At 38.9% G+C, this 19,037-nt stretch overlaps 1 protein-coding gene across 3 annotated transcripts in view; it reads left to right on the top strand.

Annotated features, from left to right (window-relative positions):
- The window catches only part of ARHGEF4 (Rho guanine nucleotide exchange factor 4), a 260,980-nt gene that overhangs the window by 110,867 nt on the left and 131,076 nt on the right, over positions 1-19,037 (top strand). For 2 of the 3 annotated variants that reach the window (XM_060623853.2, XM_060623852.2), the window contains exon 3: positions 7,336-7,644. The exons of the other annotated variant lie outside the window; for it this stretch is intronic. In XM_060623853.2, coding sequence (XP_060479836.2) covers positions 7,336-7,644 — 309 coding nt within the window. The remainder of the gene's footprint in view (positions 1-7,335; positions 7,645-19,037) is intronic. 3 annotated transcript variants of the gene reach the window in all.

The raw sequence follows: 19,037 nt of genomic DNA, 5'->3' as shown, positions 1-19,037 counted from the left end.
AAATTATATTAATATTTTGACAGAGGTTATACTGAATCTATAGATTGATTTGGTAGTATGGTTATTTTAACAAGATTAATTTTTATTATCCATAAACATAGGATATCTTTCTATTTATTTGTGTCATCTTCAGTTTCTTTCATTAGTGCCTTCTAGTTTTCAGAGTACAGGTCTTCCACCTCCTTAATTAAATTTATTAGTAGGTATCTCATTCTTTTTGATATAATAGTAAATGAAAAGGTTTTCTTAATTTCCCTTTCTGCTAATTCATTATTTGTGTATAAAGACAACATATTTCTGCAAGTTAATTCTGTGTCCTATAACTTTACTGAATTTCTTTATTAGTGCTAATAGTTTTTTCTATAAATAGTATCATTTTGTCTACAAATTGTGACACTTTTACTTCTTCCTTACTAATTCAGAGGCCATTTATTTCTTTCTTCTACTCTGTTTGGTGCATCCTTTACCATTTTTAAGGGTATATTGGATGGTAATAAATTCTCTGTTTTCCTTTCTCTGAGAATGTCTTTTTTTTTTATTTTTTTTATTGTTTATTTAATTTTGAGACAGAGAGAGACAGAGCATGAGCAGGGGAGGGGCAGAGAGAGAGGGAGACACAGAATCTGAAGCAGGCTCCAGGCTCTGAGCTGTCAGCACAGAGCCCGATGCGGGGCTCAAACTCACAAACTGTGAGATCATAACCTGAGCCAAAGTCATAAACTTAACCCACAGAGCCACCCAGGCACCCCTTCTCTGAGAAAATCTTGATTTTTCCTTCATTCCTGAAGAATATTTTCACTGCATATTGGATTCTGCATTAACAATTGCTTTCTTAAAAAAAATGACACTTGAAAATGTTGTACCACTTCTTTCTGGCACCCACAGTTTCTGAGGATGTCATTTAAATTGCTTTTCCCTTATAAGGAAGTTCTTTTTTATCTTACCACTTTCCAGATTTGTCTTTGTCCTTAGATTTCAGAAGTTTGATTATGATGTTTCTTCATGTGGATTTCTTTGAGTTTATCCATTTTGGGATTTGCTCAGCTTCTTAAGTCAGTAGGTTTATGTCTTTTACCAAATTTTGGAAATGTTTAGCCATTATTCCTTTGAATACATTTCACCGCCACCCACCTTCTTCTCTCTTTTTTGGACTGTATATACTGTAATGTTTGATTTTTATAGTCTCACAGGTACTTGAGCTTCTACTTAATTATCTTTTCAGTCTGTTTTTTCTTTGCTGTTCAGACTGTGGGATTTCTCTTTTTCTATCTTAAAGTTCAGTGATTCTCTGTCCTCTCCATTCTCTCTTGAAATCATTTAATTTTTAAATTTTGGTTATTATATTTTTTTTAATTTTTTTTTAACATTTATTTATTTTTGAGACAGAGAGAGACAAAGCATGAACGGGGGAGGGGAAGAGAGAGAGGGAGACACAGAATTGGAAGCAGTCTCCAGGCTCTGAGCCATCAGCCCAGAGCCCGATGCGGGGCTCGAACTCACGGACCGCAAGATCGTGACCTGAGCCAAAGTCAGACACTCAACCGACTGAGCCACCCAGGCACCCCAAATTTTGGTTATTATATTTTTAAGTTCTACAACTTCCATTTAGTTATATCTTCTATTTTTGTTAAGATTTTCTATTTTCTGAGATGTCCTTTTTTTTACTTGTTTCAAGAGTATTTCTATTGCTTATTGAAGCATTTTTATGATGGATGCTTTAAAATCTTTGTCAGATATATCCAGCATCTGTGTCTTCTCAATGTTGGCATTTGTTGACTGTTTTTTCTTGTCCAAGTTGAGATTTTCTTCATTCCTGGTATGACAAGTTCCAATTTTATTCTGGGAATTTTGGGTAGTACATTTTGAGTCTCTGTATCTTATTTAAACCTTCTGTTTTGCAGACCACCTCTACTACTACTCCAATGGGAGAAAGTAAGAACTGCCTCATTACTGCCAGGTGTGGGTGAACTCACAGATTTCTTATGTGGCCTTTTTGACCACCTGATGCAGGGATGAATGTCTTGTTACTGGTCAGGATGGCGTTAAGGTTCACCATTAGAACTCCACTAACCCTTCCCTGGTTGAGCAGGAGACTGCTACCCATGGAGTCAGAAAGCTTTGTTAATGCTAAGTGGTGGTAAAGGTCCTGGCTCTCTACTATGCCTTATTCTACATCACCCTAGCAGGGCAGGAGAGAGATGCCTGTCTACTGCCAGGTAAGGGATGAAAGACACGATGGAGGAGAGCCTCATTACCAATGACAGGTGATCAGAGTCTCCACTTCCCACTAGGCCTTTTCAACACTGTCTGTCTGGAGAATTATGCCCAGTTATGGCTAGGTGAGGTTGGAAGTTCCCCACTCATGCTTTGCTGAGGAAAGCAGGGAATGAAGGAATGTTGCATGGTTTTCACCATGCGAGGATCGAGCAATTCTTGTCTAAAAGTTTTCTGTCTTGCTAGACCAGTCCTCTAGCTTTCTTTGGGGCTTTAATGTCAGTGCCTTGTGGCATTTCCAGGTTGAAAGATTCTCCAGCACCCATATGTGGGGTATAAGAAAACCCAGGGAACTCATTGTTTGTTGCATTCTGGAATCCCCAGCTTGTGTGCCTTCTTCTCTGTATCATTCACTGCCTTTATACTTTTGTTTTATATATAACTCTCAAGTTTGTAGCTATACTTAGTAGGAGAGAGGGAGGGAGAAAAGGGAGTGGTGTGTCAGTGCCCTCTTGGCCAGAACTGTTGTTTATTTTTTCATAGCATCATTCTCTTGTGTCATGGTTAGTGTCTTCCTCTTTGTTTTTGAAGTTACCAATTTTAGCTTTTTTGAAGTCTTCTCTTCCCCACATTTTCTATTTGATGTTTTTTTTCTTTTCCTATTTTTTTTTTTGTTTTGGTCTTTTTAGTGTATTGGAGTTTTTCCCTAAATGTGTGGCAGTCTTTGGCTGCATTTCATATTTATTAAGGGTAAAACACCAAACATCTGTTTGGTCTTATGGTCATGTTGGGAGCTAATCAACTACTGGGCTTCACTATAGGACAATTGAGTGAGAAGTTGCTCATTTTACAAATCAGTATTTAGAGGCCTTTTCTCTGGGGTGGGTAAATTTTACCAGAGAAGTATTTTCCCACCTCCTACCCAGGGACTGTAGCCTCATTTTGGGAATGCAGCAGGGAGTTGAGTGACCAACATACAGTTCATTATGTAGAATTTTTTTTGCTATCCCTGTTTTCATCCCAGATCTCTCCACTGCTTTCGCCAATCAGTGTGCTATCCCAGAATCTGAGTCCTCTGTACAAATATTCAATGCCATAAGTTACTGTGTTTTAATTTGGCTGACAGATGGTGTAGGAGAATGGAGAAATGGAGAGGGAAGTGTGCATAGTCCCCAGGCTAACTGAGCTAGAGGAGGTTACTGGGGGGGCCACACTTTCACACACAGACTTTAACCCAAAGCCTCTGATGTTTCCCTAGGACTTGTGTCTGTCCTGCACAGTCCCTGATAACTTCTTTCCTTTAGTCAGCTTCCTGTGCTCAGCTATATCATTTACCTTTCCTGTATCCACTTACCCTTTTTCAGATTTTATTGAAATTCTTCACCTGCCATTGTCTCATCTTTTCTTAATTTTTCTCTTTTGGGGTTATAGAGGTGGACAGTGGGTACTTAACGATGATAGCTCCTTCAGTGTTTAGCTGCCTTATCCATAAAGCTGCTCTAGTGTTTAAATTAGCAGTTAAGAACAGAGGAGCTGTTGTTGTTTTAGTACCTACTATCTGCCATATACTTTTAATCTATATATAGAAGTTCATGCATTTATATGTTCCTATCATCCACTATATTTTGAGTTCCTGAAAAGCTGGGACTGTTTTGTCCATTTTTGTGTTCCCATTGCATAAGAAACTCCATGGCAGCAAACTTTGTTCTTTCCCTGCAGAATCTCTAGCATCTGCAGTGCTGTCTGTCACATACTATGTGCTCAAGAAAGCCTTGTGGAATGACTTCAGAAAGTGGCCTACCTACAGGAATATTCCTTTATTCTATAAAGTTCTAGTTTCACAAGATAGTGTACCTATGTCTTACACTATGTGGTAGTGGCTTTTGATATGCCTTGCTTATGCTGGCTGATAAAATGTCTAATATTAAACAGACAGACATTAGAACAGCATCTTCTTAATTTGTGGTAACAAGGTTACTTTACAAGGATGCAAACTGGATAAACTAAATCTGTACTGCCCAATACTATAAGGAGAGTTATAGATTTGTACTAGAAATTTACCCAAAGAAAGCCTTGAAGACACTCGAAAATAGAAATGAAAAATTGGAGAATGAGTTTAATGCTAAGTAGCATTTTTGCAGTGAAGTGATGAGGTGGGACCTGAAAGCAAATCATTCCAGAAAGATAGGACTCTCTTACTACCACAGCCATCTCAGCTGTGTCTTCCTATTAATAAACCACAATATTGGTTTGCCATATATTGATGTAATATATATGTGACAAGCATTATGCTAAGTGCTGTATGTTCACTATCTCATTTCATTCATATAACATTTTTGAGAGGAATTAGTATTCCCATTTTACAGATGAACAAATAGAGACGAAGTTAAGGTAAGTTGCCCAGAGTTATACTGCTGCTAAGAACCACAGCCAGGATTCAACCTCAGTTTATCTAACCCCACAGTCTGCTCCCTGACCCTCCACCCTAGGACGCACACAAGGAACACAAGAACAGCCTGATCTGCCTTGCCTCTCTCTTATTTGCCTGTCTCTATAGTATAGTGATTCTCAAACTAGCCTTGCAACATAATCCCTAGAAGGTATTATAAACCGATTGCTGGCCCCACCCCCAGAATTTCTAATTCAGAAAGTCTTGATGAGGATTGAAAATCTGGGAACAGGATTGAACCTGTTCCCAAGGGTACCAGTTATCCATTACTGCATAATTGGCCTGACTTAGCTGGGTGACTTTGGCTCAGGATCTCTCATAAGGCTGTAGTCAACATGTTGGCAGTGGTGGCACTCATCTCAAGGCTGGACTGCAGGATGTCTTGCTTCCACACTTGCTCTGTGACAGGTCACAGATCCCTGCTGGCTATTGGCTGGAGACATCGGTTCCCTGTCACACGAATCACTCCACAGCACTACTCACAGTATGTCATCTGGCTTCCTGCAGGGCAAGGGATCCATGAGAGTCCCCCCAAAATGGAATCCACAGCCTTTCTTTTTTTATTTTTATTTTTTGACATTTATTCATTTTTTGAGAGAGAGAGAGAGAGAGAGAGAGAGAGAGAGAGAGAGAACGAACATGCGCACAAGTTGGGGAGGAGCAGAGGGAGAGGGAGACCTGGTATCTGAAGCAGGCTCCAGGCTCTGAGCTGTCAGCACAGAGCCCAGCACAGGGCTGGAACCCATGAACCGTGAGATCTTGACCTGAGCTAAAGTCAGACACTTAACCCATTGAGCCACCCAAGCACCCTGGAAGCCACAGCCTTTCTATAACCTAATCTCAGAAGTGGCATCCCATCCCTTCTGCTGTACTCTGTTCATTGGAAGCAAGTCACTAAGTCCAGCTCACTCTCAAGAAGAGAGGCTCAGACAAGGGCCTACACCAATGAGGTGAGGTCTTTGGAGATCATCTTAGAGAGTGCTCATCATACTGGGTGCTGCTGGTCTGGAGCCATACTTTGCAAATTACTGCTGTAATTAATGGCCTCAGAACAAAGACCTTTTTTCCTGAGAGCAAAGCTCTTTGTTAAGTAAATGGATATATGACCCTAGCCACCTCTCAAGGTAGGAAAAGGGGCAAGGGAGGAGTTAACTCTTTTCCATTGAGCATACAGAAAAAAAAAAATGAAGGTAAAGTTTTGCACTTAGGACACTTAGTCTCCAGCCAGCATTCTCTATAATGGCCCATAACCAAGCTGTGAAAGTAATAACATTCTAAAGTTATGATAAAACAGAAGTTGTGGATAAAACCGTCACTGATGGCATGAAGAAGCTCCAGTCAACAACTCAGGTTCAGGCTGGTAGGTTACAGAGTGGTGTGACGGAAAAGTCCGAGTTGCCTTCTAAGTTGAAAATAAGTGAGCTCATCTCTAATGGCAGTGAGTTACATTCTTGTGGAAGTGCCAGTACCAGGGAGCTTGCCTTCCTTCCAGAAGGCTTATGTCACTTGCCTAATGGCCCTAGAAGGACCCAGCTTCTTTATCTAGTGTACATAAAGTGCGTAACAGGGAGTCTTGCATAAAGATGTGCTCAATTAACATCCATTCCTTTTTGGGGGACTTTGAGAGTTATCAGAGTCTGAGGTGTTGTGCTTGCTTACTATGGAGTCATTCTATCTGCTTATGAAACAGTAATTTGTACAATGTTGTGAATGGACATGGAGTGTAGAGTCACAGTAGGATGACATACAGAGCCATGTGAACTCAGACAATCACTTAAGCTTTCTGAGACTCTATCTGTAGAATATGGATAATATACCAGCTGTTTCTAGCCCTCAGTAGAGTTGGGGAAAAAAAACTTAATATATGCATGCATATATATAATTTAAGACAGACTCTTGAAATAGTTAACAGAAATTTCACCTTTGTGAAATTTTCACAAAGTATTTCACTATTTTCAAATAGTATACACAAAGTATTTGGAGATGACATTCCAAAGAAGTCTTGTGAAAGAGGTGTCCACCAGGGTGCAGTGGCAGGGGGCAGGAGGTGGGGGATAAGACTTAACACCTGTGAGAAAAGGTGCACCTTTGGGTTGATCCCAGAGGCCATGTCAAACACAAAGGATGACCAAGGATGACAAAGAATGGCCATGTCAACACAAAGCCCACATAGTCTGTTAGTAGGGACAAATTTTATTTTGAATTCAGTTAGGTTGCCTGATAACTGTAAACTAGGACAAAGTGAAGGCAACACAGGTAAGGTGAAGCTGTGTGTACATTTAGTTAATGTCTGTGCCAAGAAAGAAGTAATAAGTGCCTAAGTGTGTTTGTGTTCAAATTCTGTTCTCAGGGTATGTTGTTTAAGCAAGAGCTTTCAAGTAATCACTTCAAGACTTTCAGTTATCACTTTCAGTAATCACTTTCAAGACTTAATTCTTTGATCAAGGTAGAAGACTTGATCTCTTTAAATAGTCTTGAAAGTACAGTTTTTAAAAGAAACAAGATTTGTTTTATTCCTAATCTTCACATTTTCCAGAATTACTGTGAACAAGGTATTTTACTGGAATCTGTATTTTAGGGGATTAACCCAAAGATGGGGGTGATACCCCCAAAAAAACTGAAAAGAAAAGGACACTGTGCCCAGTTGATATGTTCTCCTCTCTGATCTCTAGAACTATATGCGGTGGGAAGAACAACAAGGCAAGAAGCCCAATTGCTCCCACAGTCAGAAAGCTTTTCACATTGAGCCAACACAGAGGCCATTCTCTACCACTGAGATGGTGGCATGGACCCTCCCCTCCGTCTCTGCAGAGGATATCCCCAGGGAGACTCCTTCACAACCTAGGAGCATCATCCCTCGGCACTCACGCATCAGTTTAGATGACCTGTGGCTGGAGAAGATGCAGAGGAGGAGGTTGAAGAAGCAGGTCCAGGTTGAAAGGAAGATGCACCCAGAGATAGCACATAAAGATGGAGTCCAAGTAAGCTGTTTACATGCCATGTATCATCAGACTTGGCCTGGTATCCCCTCTTCCTCTGCAGCTGCTTACATTTTCTAAGCTCTCCCTTGACTCTTTCCTGTGATATAGTTTGTTGCCCTTGGGCCCTATGTATACAGCACAATGACACCCTTCCTCATGCCCTCAGTCTCAGCATAGACTGCAGATGATATTCTACACAGTGGTATGTCTCAGAGCCAGAGGTTGTGGCTTCTCTTCCCTCTCTACAGTGTGTCTCTGCCTGTGTTCAGCTCTTTGCAAGGCACTGGAGCAGAACTGAAGAAGGCAGGGCCAGCCCTCAAGCTTTCCTGTAGTAATTACCATTTAGTGGGGACCTACTCTGTGTCAAACACTATGTTTGACACTGGACAGTATTATCTCTACTACTAATAAAGAACTATGACATTATGATATAATATTCTTAATTAAATTAATTAAACAAAGTTATACTAAGTCAATTAAATGCCATCCCTAGGGACATTTGACACCATGATTTTTTATGAAACTGTCATCCTATTAAAAAAACTTAATAGTGCACACAGCATACTTTTTACCCATTCCCAGACTCTGTTTCTTGTTCTTTCCCTTTATAAAATAGCAATTTTTTACTATCAAGTATTTGTGAAGTACACATCCCTGAGTCTCCCTCATCCCTTTTTTAAATTATGGTGAATTCACATAACATAAAATTAACCATGTTAAAGTATACAATTAAGTGGCATTTAGTAGATTCACAAGGTTTTGCAAGCATCACCTCTATGTAGTTACAAGACATTTTCATTATCTCAAAAGGAAACTCCACAGTCATTAAGCAGTCACTACCCATTTCCCATCCCCAGACCCTGGAAAGCACAAACATACTTTCTGTGGCCTATGGATTTGCCTATTCTGGATATTTCATATAAATGGAATCAATATGTGACCTTCCGTGTCTGTCTTCTTTCACTTAGCATAATCTTTTTGAAGTTCATCTATGTTATAGTATATATCAGTACTTCATTCCTTTTTAGGACTGAATAATATTCCATTGTATGGATATATTTGTTTGATGTCATTTACCTATATCATACCCATTGATAGACATTTGGGTTGTCTCCAACTTTTGGCTATCATTAATAGTGCTGTCAAGAACATCTATGTATAAACTTTTGTTTGAATACATGTTTTCTATTCTTTTAGAATAGGAGTGGAATTGTTGGTACATATGGCAATTCTATGATTAACTCTTTGAGGAATTGCCAAGCTGTTTTCCATAGTGTTTACACCATTTACATTCTCACCAGCAATGTATGAGGGTTGCAACTTCTCCACATCTTCACCAACACTTGTTTTCTGTTTTATATTGTTTTGTTTAAATTACACCATCCTGGTGGGTCTGAATGGTATACCTCACTGTGGTTTGATTTACATTTACCTAATGAGTTATGTTGAATATATTTTCATATGCTTGTTGGCCACTTGTAAACTTCTTTGGAAAAATGTCTCTTCAAGACATTTGCCCATTTCTAATTGGGCTTTTTGTCTTTTTGCTGTTGATTTGTGAGAATTTTTTTATATATGTGGATATATATTATGACATACATATATGTGTGTGTGTGTGTGTGTGTGTGGATATATATTATGACCCTTACTGAATAAATGATTTGCAGATATTTTCTCCCATCTCTAGATTGCCTTTCACTTTCTTGATAGTGTCTACTGCCTTGATAGTGTCTACTTGCACAAAACTATTTAATTTGATATAATCCAATTTGATTTTTTGTTGTTGTTGCTTGTGAATTTAGTGTCATGTCGAAGAGTCAATTACCAAATCCAAGGTCATGAAAATTTACTTCCTTGCTTTCCTGTAAGAGTTTTGGGGTCTTTGATTCATTTTGAATCAATTTTTGTGTGTTGTGTGAAGCAGAAATCCAACTTCAATTTTTTCTATGTGGATATCTTGTTGTGTTAGCAACATTTGTTGAAGAGACTAACCTTTCCCTCATTGAATGGTCTTGGCACCCTTGGAAAAAAATCAAATGGCCTTCAATATATAGATTTATTTCTGGATCCTCAATTCTGTTCCATTGGCCTATATATCTATGGTTATGCCAGTACCACACTATTTTAACTACTGTAGTTTTGTATTAAGTTTTAAAGTTAAGATGTATGAGTTATCTTTGCTATTTATATGTATGGTGTAGAAGGCTATTGGTATTTTGCTAAGATTACAATGAATCTGTAGATAACTTTGGAGAGTATTGCCATCTTAATAGTATCAAATCTTTGAAACCATGAACACAGGTTGTTTTTCCATGTTTTAGGTGTTCTTTAGCTGTTTTTAGCAATGTTTTGTAGTTTTCAATGCAGAAGTCTTACACATCCTTGGTTAAAATGTTTCCTAAGTATTTTTTTCAAAAAACATTTCTTGAGGGGCAGAGGGAGAGGGAGAGAAAGAATCTTAAGCAGGCTCCATGCTCAGTGCAGAGCCTGACGTGGGGCTCAGTCTCATGACAGTGAGATCATGACCTGAGCCAAAATCAAGAGTTGAATTCGTACCCAACCGAGCTACCCAGACACCCCTTTTCTTCAGATTTTTAATTGATGTATAGTTGAAATATAATATTATATTAGTTTTAGGTGAACAACGTAGTGATTTGATAATTATATACATTATAAAATGCTCACTACAATGAATATAGTCACCATCTGTCACCATACAAAATTATTACAGTAATATTGACTATATTCCCTATACTGTACTTTTCATCCCCATGACTTATTTATTTTATACCTGGATGTCTGCAGCTCTAATATCCTTCATCTATTTTGCCTATCACCACCCTCCCCCTCTGGTAACCACCAGTTTGTTCCTGGTATTTATGGGCCTGCTTCCGCTTTTTGTTTGTGTTTGTTGATTTGTTTTGATATGTGATTTTTAGATTCCACATATGAGTGAAGTCATATGGTATTTGTCTTTCTCTGTTTGACTTATTTTACTTAGTATAATACCTTCTAAGTCCATTCATATTGTCACATCACAAATGGGAAGGTTCCATTCTTTTTTATGGCTGAGTAATGTTCCATTGTGTGTGTGTGTGTGTGTGTGTGTGTGTGTGTGTGTGTGTATACCACATCTTTATATATTCACCTATTTATGGACACTTAGGTCACTTCCATATCTTGGCTATTGTAAATAATGCTACAGTAAACATAGGGGTACATATATCTTTGATGTTTATTTTTTTTTGAGAGAGAGACAGAGTGTGAGCAGGGAGGGCAGAGAGAGGGAGACACATTTTCTTTTTGACAATAAATTGTCAGCCATTCTTACAAGTTACAGATTCCTCACTGTGGTTTTTATTTGCATTTCCCTGATGATAAATTGAGCCTCTTTTCAAGTGTCTGTTGGCTATCTGTATGTCTTCTTTGGAAAAATGTCTATTCAGGCCCCCCACCCCTACCCATGAAAATGTGTATTCATTACCCTACTCAGGGTAACATGGACCTAATAAAATAAGTTGGGAAGTATTCTCTCATCATCTATATTTTTGAACAGATTGATAAAGTTAGTTTTCTTTTTTTGTTTGTTTGTTTATTTTTGAGACAGAGACAGAGCATGAGCAGGGGAGGGGCACAGAGCGAGGGAGACACAGAATCCAAAGCAGGCTCCAGGCTCTAAGCTGTCAGCACAGAGCCTGACACAGGGCTCAAACTCACAAACCATAAGATCATGACCTGAACCGAAGTCAGGCACTTAACCCACTGAGGCACCCTAGCATCCCAATAAAGTTGTTTTTCTTTGCTCTGAAGTCTACTTTGATATGAATATATCCACTTCTTTTTTGATTTATGTTTACATATACTTTTTACTTTCAACCTGTTATTAATTTGAAGTAAATTTCTTATAAGCAACATTATTAGATGTTTTTGTTTTATCCATTCTGCTTACCTCTTTTAATTGGTGCATTTTGACCACTTCCATTTGAAATGATTATTGTGTTAGGATTTAAGTCTGCCACTTTATTATTAGTTTCCTGATTGTTTCTCCTGTTTTCTGGTACTCTTTTCTTACTTTTCTGTCAGTTATATGAATATTTTTAGGATTCCATCATAATTTATTTGTAGTATTTTTGAATGTATGGTTCTGTGTAGTTTTCTTAGTGGTTGCTAAAAGTACTGTTGTATACACACATAACTAATCACTGTCTACCATTATCAACATTGTATCACTTCCAATGAACTATAGTAATCTTACTCCCACCGAGGCTCATTTCCCCTCCCCACTTTATCATTGTCTAAAGTGTTTTCTCTATATACATTAAGCACCATATCAAATTTTTTAAATTTTTGTTTCAGTCATCAAAAATGATTTAAGACATTCGTGAGAAATGGATAGTCTATTATATTTACCCTAAATTTTACCCATGCCAATGTTCTTTCTTTATGAAAGTCCAGACTTTTTTTGTCATCATTTCCTTTCTCTTTAGAAAACTTTCTTTAGCCACCCTTTAAGGGTAAGTTTGTGAACAATATATCTTTTACTTTTCCTTCAACTAAAAATGTCTTTATTTTCCCTTCATTCTGAAGGAAAAAAGATACAGGCTTAGCAGTTGACAGTCTGGCCTGCATTGCTCAGACGACAAACTCCTTGTTAGGTGTACCATTTAAGGAATGTATGTTTGCTCTCTAGTTGCTCTCTTTAGTTTTCAGAGGCTTAACTGTGATATGCCTTAGAAATCATTTCTTTGGGTTTACCCTATTTGTGGTCCACTCAGTGTTTTAGTTAGCTTGGGCTGCCATAACATAATACCACAGACTAGGTAGCTTAAAGAACAAAAACATTTATTGCTCACAGTTCTGGAGGCTAGAGGTCCAAGATCAAAGTGCTGGCCAATTCAGTGTCTGGTAAGAGCCTGCTTCCTAGTTTTGAGATGGCTTCTTGCTGTATCCTCAAGGGCAGAAAGACAGATCATCTCTCCTGTGTCTTTTCTTATTAGGGCACTAATCCCATTTATGAGGGCTTCTCCTTCATGTTACCTTCAAATGCCATCACACTGGCGATTAGGGCTTCAACATCAGTTGAGAGGGGACATAAACATTCAGTCCATAGCATGAAGCTTTTTGAATTTGTGAATTCAAATTTCAAATTTCAAATTTCACTGAATTTGGGAAGTGTTCAGCCATTATTTCTTTAATACTGTTCCAATCCCATTTCTCTCTCCTTTCCTCCTAAGACTCTGCTCTTTTGTTATTAGCCCATGGGTCACTGGGACTGTTTTGTTTCAGTCTGTTCTCCTTCTGTTGTTCAGAATGAGCAAACTGTATTGATCTATCCTCAAGTTCAATGATTTTATCCTCTGTCATCTCCACTCTACTACTGAGCCTATCCAATAGGTTTTTGTATCAGTATTGATTCTTTTTTGGCTCTTTTTATAATTTCATTGTCTGTTTTTTTTATTTGTTTCCAGAAAATGTGTAACTGATTATTCAAGTATTTTTATAATGATTGCTTTACATTGTCATATAATCCAACATCTTATTCATCTCAGTGTTGGTATGTTGTCTTTTTTCATTCATTTTGTGGTTTTTCTGTTTCTTTGTATAATGAGTGATTCTCTTGTATCCTCTATATTATGTGATGAGACTCTGCATCCTATTTTTCTTTCTTTCTTTCTTTCTTTCTTTCTTTCTTTCTTTCTTTCTTTCTTTCTTTTTTTTTTAGCAGTTAGTCCCCCTGATGAAAGTTGGGTACTCACTGTGTCATTGCATTTGGGTGGGGTAGAAGTTTATCTCCCTCTTCATCCCTACTTACAACTTCCTGGTAAAAGTAGGGCACCAACTCTACCATCTCATTGCTTCCAGCATGTAAGCTCAGTTCTCTGCTGGCCCCTGCCAACACAAGGAGAGAAGAAACAAAGTGAAATACCAGTTAGTCTTGACTCCCTTCTCTTCCCCTGCTTCATTACTGTCCAGTAGGTATGGAGGTTCATTTCTCCTATCTATCTGACACTGGGGCAGGTAGATATTAAAGTGGTAACTACTCCTGATTTACATGACATCATTCAGTCTCATTCATGCCAATTGTGGCAATCAACCTAGCTGCGCCCCACTGACACAAGAGTGAGGGCAGTAAAACCTGTTGGTGCCTCACCCCACCTCACATTGCTTCCTTGTCTGGTTCTTGCTTCCTGAGGGTGAAGCTCAGCTCTCCACTGCACCTACAGACACTACTCTGGCAAGCAAATTGGCTCACCAGTGTTTGCTTCCCCCAGGCAAGGGATGGAAAGTCAGTTCCCTGCTTGGCCTGCTAACACCACTCATGGGGAAATTAGAGTGCCACCTACTTCTGCCTGGAAAAGAATAAAAACTTCCCACTCATTTCCATAGACATCACTGAGTGGGACATTACCTGCTTCTGCTTGGTGCGAGTTGGAATATAGCTTCCTGTTCAGCCCCACCAAACCACCTGAGAGGGGAATCAGAGCATGCCATCTGCTTCTGTGAGACAGGGAAGTGGGGTGAAAGATTAGCTCCCTGCTTGGCCCCACTTTCATTTCATGCTGTTTCTTTTGGTCTAAGCAGGTAGTGATTTTGCTGGTATAAAATTCTTAAGAACCTTTTGGGTCTCCCATGTATGCCACAGGGATTCCCTCAATTAAACAAGAGGCTCTTCCAAAGATCTTTCTGTTTTTGGCTTCTTTTGATATGGCTAAGGGGATTTTTGAGTCACGTGCTTAGTGTCTTCAAAGATCCTTTTGTATGACTGAATCTCTGACTTTCAGTATTTCTGAGGTATTAGCAAAAGGTAGTCTAGACACTCTGTTTTTTCTCTAGACCTAGTTTTCTGAAAGTGATCTCTTAACTTTAGTATGTTTTGCCATCAGGGTAAGCTGAGAATTTCCGAAATCATCAAGCCCCTGTTCCTTGTTGTTCAGTAGTTCTTCCTTCTATTTCTTTCTTTCTTCTTGCATTTTAGCATAAGCAGCAAGAAGAAACTAGGCTGTACTTCTAACACTTCGCTTGGAAATCTCCTCACCTAACTATCCAAGTTCATCATTTACCAATTTGCTCTCTATGTAACTACAGGGCACACTTATGCTTAAGCTTCCTACCACTAAATGACAAGGATTCTTATTTCCTTCTGAGCCCTCACGAGGCACCTTTAATCCATTTTCTATTAACAGTCTGTTTAAAACATTTTAGTTGTCCTCTAAGGCAATTTATGTTTTCTCTGTCACGGTCCTCACTCCCTTCTGAGCCCTCACTGCTAAGCATGACTTTAACATCTATGTTTCTACTAACAGTCTACTCAAGGAAATCTAGACTTTTTCTGTCATGCTTTCCCAAATTCTTCCAGCCTCTGCCCATTGCCTAATTCCAAAGTCATGTCCACATTTTTAGGTGATTATTACAGTCACACTCCCCTTCTAGGTTCCAAAATCTCTACCCATTTCCTATTTCTGCTATAAAAAATCACCACAAATCTAATGGTTTAAAACAACACAAACCTATTATCTTACAGTCCTGTACCTTGATAAGGTAAAAATCACATCAGTAAGGCTGTGTTCCTTTTTTAAGGACCTGAGGGAGAATCCATTTCCTTGTCTTTTCCAGCTTCTGTAGGCTGCCCACATTCTTTGTCTTCTGACCACTTCTGCATTTCAAAGTCATCACCATGGCATCTCTCTGACTGTTCTGTAGTTCCCTCTCTCTCTGAACCTGACCTCTGCTGGGAAATGTTATTTTAAGGACTCAAGATCAGGTTGGGCCCACCTAGGTAATCTCCCCCTCTCAAGACCCTTAACCTTAATCATATCTTCAAGGTCAGTTTGTTTGGTAAGGTAACAGGCAGGGATTAGGATGTGTGTACAGCTTATATTATCCTGTCTACAACAGCCATCCTTCTTCTACTGTTTTCTCCCTTGTTTAGAGGAAACAAGCTTTTCTTTGAGTTTTTCTTGTTTGTGCCTGTCATTGGTTCTGGTTGGAGGCTTCTGCACTGCCTTGTCTGGGATATATGAGAGGCATAAGGAGACCAGGTCACTCAGCACCCTGTTGCCTCACAAGTCTTGAGGTCTCTAGACAGCCTCTTTCTACCTTTCAGTCTTTCTACATTTGTTTGTTGTATTATATCTGGAAGTTTAGTTGGAAGAGGAAGGGCCTTGAAAGAGTGGGGCTACTCCATCCTAGCAGAATCAGAAATCTCTAAAAGTTTGCTTTTTAAGAACTAAGTGTTTTTTGTGGGGGTAGTGGGGGGGGTCCCTAAGGCACATTCAGTGATGTGCTAAAAGGACTCATGAGACTTAGCATATAATCATGGTGAGGCTTATTGCAGTGAAAGGATGTATGGTAGGATCAGCAAGGGAAAAAGACACAGGTGGATTCTGGGTAAGTAACCCACAAAGTCTTTCCATGCTTTCTCCCTCCTGTAAGGGTTCACATTGAGCTTGCTTCTTTCTCCAACAGGAGAGAAAAATGCAGTACCATGTGCCCAATGCTTCTGTCCAGGGAAGCCCACTAGATGCTGAGAGTTTAAGGTTTTTATTGGAGGCTGGTCACACAGCACCCCCTGCCTAACACATACTGAATTTCAGAATACTAGAAGGAAAGCAGGTGTTTGGCATACAGCACACTATACAATTGAAAACTGTAAGTTCTCACTTTAATTTGTTGATATATAAAAATTATACACATAACCCAGGCACAGGTGAACCCATCCTTATCAGTTAGGGAATGGTTCAAGGGCCTTCCAGATGCCAGCCAAGATACCAACCTTATACACAGGCACTGGTAAAGATAACATCCTCAGGTCTGCTCTTTGCTTTTTTCTGCATGTGAGTAACAAACTTATTTGGGATGTTATCAGATAGTACCTCTAGTCAACAAAATAATGTAACAAACAGCTTAGGATCTCACCAAATCCCACACCAGGGAAAATGCAGACCTATAGCTGGGAATCCAAGGGAGAATGGGTTAAGATTCAGAAATGGGGATAGTGCATAATATAAGGTCTTTTTACCATTTGACTGTAACTCTCAAGGTGGGAAGTGAATATAGGAGACAATTATACATAACTAAAGGTCAGAGATATAAATTGCAAATTTATATCTTATAAATTATAAATTAAAAGTATTGTTTTACATTTTGAAATGAATGTTTTGATGCAGCTGCTACTGCAAACTGGCCATGTCAAAATGGTCACAAGTCAACCCATGAGTATAAACAGTTTTGTTATAACAACAATCCTGTGAGGTGGTTATTATGTACTTGTTTTACAGATGAAGAAGCCGAGATTCAGAGACATTAAGAAACTTGCCAAATTCTAAGGTCATACGTTGGCAGAGACAGGATTTGAACCCAATTTGTGTGTCTCCAAAGCCTTTTCTCTTTCTAACTTGCATTGTTTCATGTAGGTTATGGAATGATGGGATGAAACTTCACATATTTTTTACTGTAAGTTCTCATTTTAATTAGCTTATATGTAGAAAAATTGTTGGAAGTATGTAACCACATAGGGCAAGAACAAACGCAGCATATTTAATATGGTACTTCTCTGGCTTCTAGACTCCCAATGAAAGGTGTACCTGCCAGAATCACTATCTAAAGAGGAAATAGCTCAGTTCTAGCTATGCTACCAGTTTTTCATACTAAGATTTATACTGCCGTTGGGGAGGAACTCACTTAACAGTCAATGCATTTCAGTTTAAAGGAATAATTGAAAACTGGTCTCCCACCAAAAGCCACATTCCTGTCTGAGACTCAAAAGCAGAGTAAGGACACTGGTATTCCCAAAGACTATATTTGCCTCCAGCACCCAGAATCTCAGAAAGCCTCTTCTCATTCCTTGGTGCCCTTTGTGTCTGGTGACTCAGTATGAGCTAAGAATGTTTTCCTCCGTGCTATTCTAACAATCAAAGAATGATTTACCACTAATTTTTATGAGGAATCTACAAAGTATGAAACTAAATACAGTTCCTTATTATTCATAGATTCCATATTTTTGAATTCACCTACTCACTAGAATTTCTAACCCCAAAATCAGTACTCAAGCCACTTTTGCAGTCATTCACAGGCATGTGCAGAGCAGCAAAACATTTGATTCACCCAATGCCAGGTCCTCAGCTCAGGTTGAACAAGGTGATGTTCTGCCTTTATGTTTAAACTCTTTTACTAAACAAATGTCATTTTGTGGTCTATTTGGTATTATGTTTTTGGCGTCTTTGTGCATATTGTTGATGATTTTGCTGCTTAAAATGGCTTCCACACCTAGTGCTGAAGTGATGTCTAGTATTCCTAAGCACAAGAGAACTGTGATTGCCTTACGGAAGAAATAGATGTGTTGGATAAGCTTTGCTCAGGCATGAGTTGTATTGCAAGTGGCCATGAATTCAATGTTATGAATTAATCATATGGTACATTCAGAAAAAAGAAAGAGTAAATTTACTGATTTGTATATGAAGTCATTCTGGAAGATGCTAAAGTAAACAGCTGTAGTGTTATGATGTAACTATGGAAAATATGGAAAAGCAGCTAAAATGTGGACTCATGAGATGATGAACCATGAAAAAGTGTAGTGGGCAGCATGTTGTAAGACTGAAAGCCAAGGAGGGGAGCCTGGGTGGCTCATCGGTTAAGCATCTGACTTTAGCTCAGGTCATGATCTCACAGCTTGTGGGTTTGAGCCCCGCATCTGGCTCTGCACTGATAGCTCAGAGCCTGCTTGGATTCTGCTGTCTCCCTCTCTCTTTCTGCCCATCTCTCTCTCTCTCTCTCTCTCTCTCTCTCTCTCAAAATTAATAAACATAATTTTAAAAATTAAAAAAAAATACTGGAAACCAAAGAAATTTATGGTCACCTTACCTAGGGTCAGGAAAATGTTAAACCTATCTACCTAGTGCTGCCCAACTCACTTGTTTCAAAGGGCTATATCATATAAGAAACATTAAACTTACAGGTGAGGCAAGTTCTAGGATCACGGGACTTCAAGAAAAAAATGTAAACACTGGCTAAGTGTTATACAAGAAAAGGGTTATGTGGAAGAGCGGATTTTCAATGCCAATGAGACTTGCTTATTTGACAAGGATGTTGACAAATGACACAATGTAATGCAAATAGTGTTTTGGTTGACAAAAAATTGTGTGACTAGAGGCTCACAGGAACCTATTTCCCCCAGGAATGAGGATTCAGTATTTGCCAATTCAATGTTTTCAAAGACTTTGTAAAATATGCATAGCACAAATAGTGAGAATTGACTATAATTGGAAGACCACAGCTCCAGGAAGAGAGTATGCAGGAAGCATAGGGATGTGTGGATAGAAAGTTGTGGCTCATTTACTATTTTTATAATAAAAATCTTTTTCCTGTGGGATGCAGTCCCATTCCCTGCTTTTGTC

The sequence above is a fragment of the Panthera onca genome, chromosome C1 (genome assembly GCF_046562875.1).
Source record: "Panthera onca isolate mPanOnc1 chromosome C1, mPanOnc1 haplotype 2, whole genome shotgun sequence".
NCBI classification, from domain to species: domain Eukaryota; kingdom Metazoa; phylum Chordata; class Mammalia; order Carnivora; family Felidae; genus Panthera; species Panthera onca.
This window is presented reverse-complemented; position numbering and strand designations above follow the sequence as displayed.